Here is an 8,332-nt window from a genome sequence, read left to right as displayed (position 1 = left end):
TTTATGAATATTTAAGACACGGAGTAATAATAAGGAGACTGCACTCCGCTTCAGATTGTGAGCCAAATGTCTGCCTTCGTTCACGGATAGTAATCGCCTTGTAAAATTGTACGCAAGCGCAGTGCGCACGTTCCATCTTCGTCGCTCTTTAAAGAACGATGAGAGAGATAATCTTTGTGTGACAAAGTCTCTTAAATGTCAATAAATAGGGTTATGTTGTAGTGTTGTCAAAAGCAAGTGACATTAATAAAAGAAGTAGAAAATAATAATAAAAAGGACTTCGTAGTAATAAAATTAAGAAAGGAAAAGTAAGTACATTTTATCATGGAATTACAAAAAAATCGTTATAAACGGGGTGATGAGTGAACATTAAAAAGCAGATTGTTTACATGGACACAAATTGATAATTTATGAATAGAATGCGATATTAATTTTTTTTCTTATTGTTCGAAAAATAATGCAAACCGATGTTATAAATAAAGACACGTTATTCGTGAAGGGAAATAGAAAACGCGTTATTCATTTGAAACATTTTATAACCTAATTTTCGTAATAATTGTCATTTATTTTAAGTTCATATCAGTTATTAAAATTAAGTATTTATAAGATAAATTTAATTTAGCATTATATGCACATTATTTATTACAATAAATAAATAAATAAAAATTATGTTATCATAAATTATCAATTTGTGTCCATGTAAACAATCTGCTTTTTAATGTTCACTCATCACCCCGTTTATAACGATTTTTTTGTAATTCCATGATAAAATGTACTTACTTTTCCTTTCTTAATTTTATTACTACGAAGTCCTTTTTATTATTATTTTCTACTTCTTTTATTAATGTCACTTGCTTTTGACAACACTACAACATAACCCTATTTATTGACATTTAAGAGACTTTGTCACACAAAGATTATCTCTCTCATCGTTCTTTAAAGAGCGACGAAGATGGAACGTGCGCACTGCGCTTGCGTACAATTTTACAAGGCGATTACTATCCGTGAACGAAGGCAGACATTTGGCTTAACTTTCCACTGCTGAAAGCATTGCAGTGCAGTCTCCTTATTATTACTCCATGATTTAAGATTAATAAAGATGTCAATATCATTTGTTTACACTGAAATGTAGGGTAAGTGTACTAATTACGGCGAGTGCACCAATTACGGCGCGTTCATAAAAAATAACTATTATTACTATTATATTTAATATAACTGTTGCCAAATGATTAAAAAAAATTATTTCAATCTTTTTTTGATACAAATACTTATAAAGATGCACATTTAAACAATTATTAATTTAATTATTTGAGATCAAATTTTTTTCCGCGCCGCAATTGAAACATTTTTAAGATTTCCATTGGCTTCAATTTCGGCGGGCAAAGTATCTTCAAAATACACGTAATTTTGGTCACCGAAATTGATACACCGACACTGATACAAACTCGCCGCAATAGAAAATTACGGTATTAGTTTTAATTTCTCATATTTGTTTAAATAATCGATTTTTATAGAGTTAAATTTTTTTTTAATATCTTAATAACATAAGCTTTAAGTTTAATAAGTCTTAAATTGAGTTTATACAATAGAAATGTCGAATTTTCTATTTCGAAGGTGTTTTGACTCGAATCTCGCCGCAATTAGTGCATTTACCCTAATCTTTTACATGTATTTTCAATTAAAAAATAACAAATTCATTTTTATTCAAAAACATAAAATGGACTTGCCCGGATGAAATTATACTTGAAATGAAAAGCACTGACGAAATAGATAGCAACAGGATCCAACGGAATTGTCATATTTGTGAATGACCCTTCAAGGAGCTTCTACAATAGCTCCCTTTGGCAACTCCAAGTCCAAGTCGGTTGGAGTTGGTTGCGCACGCATGGTGTTGCCAACTGTCACCGAGTTGAAAATGAAAAAAAAAATTGTGCGTGATCTCGTGCTCACGAAATAGTTGAGGTTATGTACCTTTGAAGCTGTAAACACGCTGTAAAGTTTAATAAATTATTTGTTGTTGTTGCTGTTGATGTTTCCGCCGTCTCATTGTTTTTAAAGGGAAGAAAAATATAAATTAAATTAAATTTTTCTTTTATAAATAACAAAATTTTTTTCCCCGAATAATACACAGGCATGCAATGAATTTAATATTTGTAATATGTAAATATAGTAATAAAGAAATATACAATAAATGAGATGAACTGTCAACACAAAATTTTTTTTATGTTTTTTATTGACATTATAATAAAAGTTTTTTATCATTTTGATTTCACAATATATTAAAAAGGTATTGTCATGAACATAACCTTACAATATTTTTACATTTTATCACATGAGAAGAGCGTAATCATAAAATGGAATAATTACCCTGCTGGAAGTAAAGTTATAAAAAGATATAGAAAAAAGGGAATAGGAAGAGATTAAAAGTTATATTGTTTTGGAGATGCAGAATGGATACTTAAAAGAGATAGACTTTTCCTATCTCTTTCTATCGCTCCATTTATCTTTTTAAATGAATATACAGCGATAGAAAGATATAGAAAAAAAGGAATAGGAAGAGATAAAAAGCAATAATGTTTTGGAGATGCAGAATGGATACTTCAAAGCGATAGAAGTTTTATATCTCTTTCTATATCTCTTTCTACATCCTTTTTTCTATCTCTTTCTATATCCTTCTATATCTTTCTACATCCTTTTTTCTATCTCTTTCTATATCCTTCTATATCTTTTTTTATCTTTTTCTATATCCTTTTTTCTATCTCTTTTAATATCTATTTTTATATCCTTTTTTTATCTCTTTCTATATCTCCTTTTATATCCTATTTTCTATCTCTTCCTATATCTCTTTTTATATCCTTTTTTCTATCTCTTTCTATATCTTTCTATATCCTATTTTCTATCTCTTTTAATATATATTTTTATATCCTTTTTTTATCTCTTTCTATATCTCCTTTTATATCCTATTTTCTATCTCTTTCTATATCCCTTTTTATATCCTTTTTTCTATCTCTTTCTATATCTTTCTATATCCTATTTTCTATCTCTTTTAATATCTATTTTTATATCCTTTTTTTATCTCTTTCTATATCTTTCTATATCCTATTTTCTATCTCTTTCTATATCTCTTTCTATATCTCTTTTTATATTCCGTTTTCTTCTTTTTTCTATATTCTATTTTCTATATTTTTCTATCTCTTTTCTTATCTCTTTAAATGAATATCCAGCGATAGAAAGATACAGAAAAAAGGTGATATAAAGAGATAAATAGGTATTTTCTTTTGTAGATACAGAATGGATACTTAAAAACGATAGATGATTTCAATATCTTTTCATCTCCTTTTTTATGTCTTATCTTTTAAATTTTAATTTATTAAATAACAATTTATTAAAATAATTTAAAAATCTGTTGCATGTTAGGTTGTAGAAAAACATAATTGATTTACTTTTTGCACTTATTTATTATTAAATAATTTGTACATAAATCTTAATATAAAAATTATTTTTTAGAATTAAATTTCATTAAACTGCAGCACTTTTTCCTGAATAGACAAAATTTGTGGTCTTTCCCTCATTACTGCAACATTATTAATCTGCACAAAATGAAAAAAATAAATAAGAAAACTTAAAATCAATTTCATATAGTGAAAAAACTGAAATATTCTTAAAAATTGATTTGTTGAATTAAAAAAATTATCATTATTCAAAAATTTATGAAAAAACATATAAACAAAAATATTATGTTTATTATCTTTTACTATATATTAATTAACTCTATATATAATACAAATATAAAACATTTTACCAGTAAATTGTCATCCAATTCATGAGGTGCTCCTTCATTTTCCTCACAGCTTTGTTGGTCCTCAATCTCTACAAGGTTCTCAATATGTAATGGATTGTCATTGATTACAGAGTCCTCCTCCGCAGAAATCAGAACTTCTATAAAATATATTTATCTTTTCATTAAAATGTGTTAATTATTTAAATTTGAATAGTTAAAGATTTCTGTTAAAAAACTGGACTTTAAGGTTTTACTGTATATTAATACATAGTAAATACATGTATAATTAAAACTCACTAGTAAATCTTTCGCAGTGCCGTTGTCTCAACTTCGTAATATACTGGCTAATAGTAGTCGGAACATCATTTTTAAAAACTTGTATCGACACCTTATCGTATGGCGGTGTGCATTGTTTAGCCCAATTTTCGAAAGATTCTGAAAAATTAAGTTCAACATGTTAAATATAAAACTAAAGTAACATTTACTTTTTTTTCTTACTTTGACATACTTTAACCTAAATACTGTAACTTACCTTGTATAGCACATATTTTTTGGGGATCGAGGCGTGGACGTGCCATAGAATTAGTTTTTCTAGTTCTATTAGACACCTTTCCAGTAACGCTACTGTTTATAAGCGTTTGGAACCCGAAACATGCTTCAGCTAATTTATTTATATAAATTTTTGGTGACTTTGAAGAAAGTGCCACTACATCATATTTACATTGGTCTATCCAAATATTGTTGCCTAGATGTACCTGGAATAAAAAATAAGTAAAAAAATTTAATTTTATTGAATTGAAACATTTTTTGTTATAAAGTGAAAGAGAGTTCTTCGAGTACGACGTAAATATTAAGTACCTTGTTCTTTTTTATTGCCCCAACTTTTTCAAAAGTTCGCTTTCCAGAAGCTTCGGCAGTTCTAATTTCAATATCCTCAACATTTTCTGCAAATAATAAAAATAAGCATTAACTTCAGTAAAAGAAATCAAAATATTTTTTAAATTCTACAAATAATGACTGTCAAATAATATTTTATTAAATATTTTAAAATTTGTAGTTTGTTAAATATGAAATACTATTAAATACATACTATCCAATTCATCTAATCTTGAAAGTAGTTTATTTTGAAGACCAACATTTCGGCGATTTAAATCATGTATTTCTGCATCTTTTGTTTTTAATGTATTTTTCAAATCTTCTATTTCTTCATACTGCTTTTCCACTTTCTTTTTCAATATAGACATCTGTTCTGTTAATCTTCTAATGTCACTTGAGTAATCATCATTCTCGTAACAGGACAATTTTCTCTATTTTTATTTAAAGGAAAAGTATTAATTTTTGCAATACACAATTAAAGAAAAATTTATATTTTCAAGTTCATCAAGTATAGATTCAAGTTATTGTAGAAGAATTTTTACATTTAAAATTTACCTTTTTCATTTCTCCCATAGTTGAATTTTCAGTGTTGGTTCGTTTGAAAGCAATCATTTTCGCTAGTTTCTGTAAAATATAAATAAAGAATTAATTAAATATTGTGAATTTCAAAGAATAAAAAAAATTGTGAAACATATTTGATTCTAAATGAACCTTCGTATATTTATAGAAAATAATAACTTACATTATTTTGTACCAAGTTATCATCATCTTGAAAGCCATTGTTATCTTCATGATCATTATCATCATCATCATCATTATCATCATCATCATCATCATCATCATTACCATCATCATCCTCAAAGTCATCCACGTCATCGTCAGTAGAATTAGGATTAAAATTATTATTACTTATAATTTTGGTGTAATTGTTGGTCGTAGTTTCTTTTCTCGTGTTAATATATTTTCCTTGCATTTTGTTAACTTTCGACTGAATAAGCTGAGACATTTCTTCTGTCGGACTTTTGAGGACACGTTTCACATTTTTTCCAGAATTGTCCCTTTTATTTGACTTTTCAGTCTCAGATTCAGATGATGATGGTGGAATGCCTATGCTAATTGGAGGATATTTTAATCTCTCCGTTTTCATTTTCTCCAAGGCTTCTTTCTTCGTATCTGGAATATGCAGCGTTTTCATAATAAAAATTTGACATGTACATACTTATGAAATAAGCAGAAAAATTGAAAGTTAGATATACAATTAACTGTACAACCTTCTTGTTATGTGTAATATTGTCTAATACTCTATAATACCTCTGTATTAGCCTATAATAATTGGTGATAAGTGTAATATAAGTAATACTTTTTATACTGCGATGCTATCCTCACAGCCCGGGATATCCGCAGAACATTTTAACCCCTTCACAGCCCAGTGAAAATAAAGTTTTCATGTCATAAATGTTCAAAAAAATTTTTTTAAATAAAACATCGTATTGTATGTTTTCAAGGTCGCTGAATTCGAATTTTCTGTAAAAAATTAAAAATTAAAAATAGCGGCTAAAAAATTTAAAAGTCAATTTATCTGACTAAAAATTTTCAATTTTTTTATCGCCATTTTTTATTTTTTATTTTCTACCAAAAATTCGGATTCTGCGACCCTGAAAACCCCCGACTAGAGGAGATCAGGTGACTTCACTGCAAAAAGAAGTATCTTAATATAAGATGTTTTACTAGTCATTTTTAAGAAGTTTTGGTAGTAACTTTTTATTTATTTGAAATATCTTAGTTTAAGATGTTAATAGTATCTTTGCCAAAGTGCTTAATATATTTTTGATGAAAAAAATTTTGAGGTTAACTATGGCCTCTTATGTAAGATGCTTAATGTATATTATATTTTAGTAACTTCAAATTCTGACGTATCTTACAATTTACAAGCATCTATTTTCTAAGCAGCATATGACTCCACACATATCTTAATTCAAGTTACTTATAGAAACTTATCTACGTAACTTACATTTTAAGATGGAAGAAATATTTTAATTCTTGTTAAAACGCAAAAAGCATCTTAAATATTAATAAGATACTTTACAAAATATCTTTTTTAAGATGGAAGATACCATTTTTCCATATTACATCTTATTGTAAGATACTTATTGTAGATATATTTTTGCAGTGTTGGCTCACTTTTCACTCTTTGCTGTGTAACTCACTCATTTTTGCTTTTTTAAAAAAGTTATTATATAGAGAACTTGCTGTAACATCTCAGCTTTAATTTAAAAAAAAGAATGTTCCAATATTTTCACTCATTTTTGCTTTTTTAAAAAAGTTATTATATAGAGAACTTGCTGTAACATCTCAGCTTTAATTTAAAAAAAAGAATGTTCCAATAGTTTTCTTTTTATAACACTTTGTTTGAAGCTTTGCTTGGCGCAGAAAAGAAATTAATTAAATTATATGATTTAAATTTTAAACAATATAAAACTTAACAAAATAAGTCTTGCACTCTAATTTTACAATAAAATTATTATCAAAATGAGCAAATTTCATATAACTTCATTTAATCATTTTATTAATAAACGAAATTTTCAGACATGTACAAGTTCTTGTACATGTTTATCAATGAACATGTACATTTTCTTGTACATGTTCAAGTAATGTTCTTGAACAAGTTCAGCATCCGGAATTGAGACATGTTCTTGTACCAGAACTTGTACAAGATCCTGGACAAGAAAATATACTTGTACAAGAAAATGTACATGTTCTTATACATATTTTTTGTTCAGGTTTCATGTATCAGTACTTTTACATGAACACGTTTATGTTCTTGTACAAGAACATTTGTTTAAAAATGTTTTTGGAAAAATTTGAAATTTTAAAAAGTTATAATTATTAAGACTCTTCACTTATGCATGCTAAAAATTATTGCTCAGCTGTAAAGGCTTAAGAAAACTACTGCGCAGCATTTAAAGTTTTTAATTTAAAAAACATAAATGAACATGTACATCTAATCCCGAATGTACATTTGATATATTTGCTAATTTTTTTTTATAAAAACCGTTAATATAAACAATTTTTTTTTTGTTTTCTTAATAACAAATGTTAATTTAAAAATTTTTTTGGTCGCTATTTTGAAACTGCCATTTTGAATTTTTTATTTTCGACCAAAGTTTTGTATTCAGCGACCCCCAAAACCCCTTTTTTCGATGCCGCTATGGCACAGTTACAGTGAAGAGTATTATTGTGATTCTGAAGCTACTCTCTAAATCTGAATTAGTTAAAAATAACTAATTAATAGTAGAATCTTACTAATTCAAAAAGCAAAAAGTGAGTCACTAATAATTAGTAAAAACTTACTAATTCAAATAGTTATTTTGGTTTAACTAATTCAATTAGTAACTTTTTAATGCGGCTCCCGGAGGCGCAAATTACTAATTGATTAGTTAAAACTACTAATTGTTTACTAATTCATTAGTCATTATACAATTTTACCGCCAAATCGTAAATAATCAATAAAAATTTATCAACTTATTCATACTAAAATTTTAAATTTGAAAAGTCGAGTTTCAAAGATAAAATTTTTCGCATGTAGTTTCTTCATGATTGTATAAAAAATATTTTATTTTTAAAAGTTCATTTTCATGGGTTAAATTGCATAATATTGGCAAAATTCATATAAAA

General features: G+C 26.8%; 1 protein-coding gene across 1 annotated transcript; it reads right to left on the bottom strand.

Annotated features, from left to right (window-relative positions):
- Window positions 1-3,438: 3,438 nt before the first annotated feature.
- On the bottom strand, window positions 3,439-8,332 carry LOC127288268 (kinesin-related protein 4-like). The gene is made up of 8 exons (XM_051315622.1): window positions 5,400-8,332; window positions 5,213-5,281; window positions 4,872-5,088; window positions 4,640-4,725; window positions 4,314-4,536; window positions 4,079-4,216; window positions 3,803-3,939; window positions 3,439-3,590 (listed from the first exon to the last, which is right to left on the bottom strand). The coding sequence occupies exons 1-8, from the start codon at window positions 5,850-5,852 to the stop codon at window positions 3,510-3,512; spliced, it is 1,404 nt and encodes a 467-aa protein (XP_051171579.1). The 5' UTR covers window positions 5,853-8,332; the 3' UTR covers window positions 3,439-3,509.

The sequence above is a fragment of the Leptopilina boulardi genome, unplaced genomic scaffold (genome assembly GCF_019393585.1).
Source record: "Leptopilina boulardi isolate dan_hultmark-lab unplaced genomic scaffold, ZJU_Lbou_2.1 LbouV2_382, whole genome shotgun sequence".
In the NCBI taxonomy this organism is placed as follows: Eukaryota; Metazoa; Arthropoda; class Insecta; order Hymenoptera; family Figitidae; genus Leptopilina; species Leptopilina boulardi.
The sequence above is the reverse complement of the archived record's forward strand: the minus strand, read 5'-3'. Positions and strand labels throughout refer to the sequence as shown.

Excerpts from the sequence above, each read along its gene's own strand:
- LOC127288268 (XM_051315622.1), bottom strand. The coding sequence starts at position 5,852 with ATGAAAACGCTGCATATTCCAGATACGAAGAAAGAAGCCTTGGAGAAA. Across the intron at positions 4,537-4,639 it reads GGGCAATAAAAAAGAACAAG|GTACATCTAGGCAACAATAT; the intron begins GTACTTAATATT and ends TTTTTATTCCAG. Across the intron at positions 4,217-4,313 it reads AAAAATATGTGCTATACAAG|AATCTTTCGAAAATTGGGCT; the intron begins GTAAGTTACAGT and ends TTAATTTTTCAG.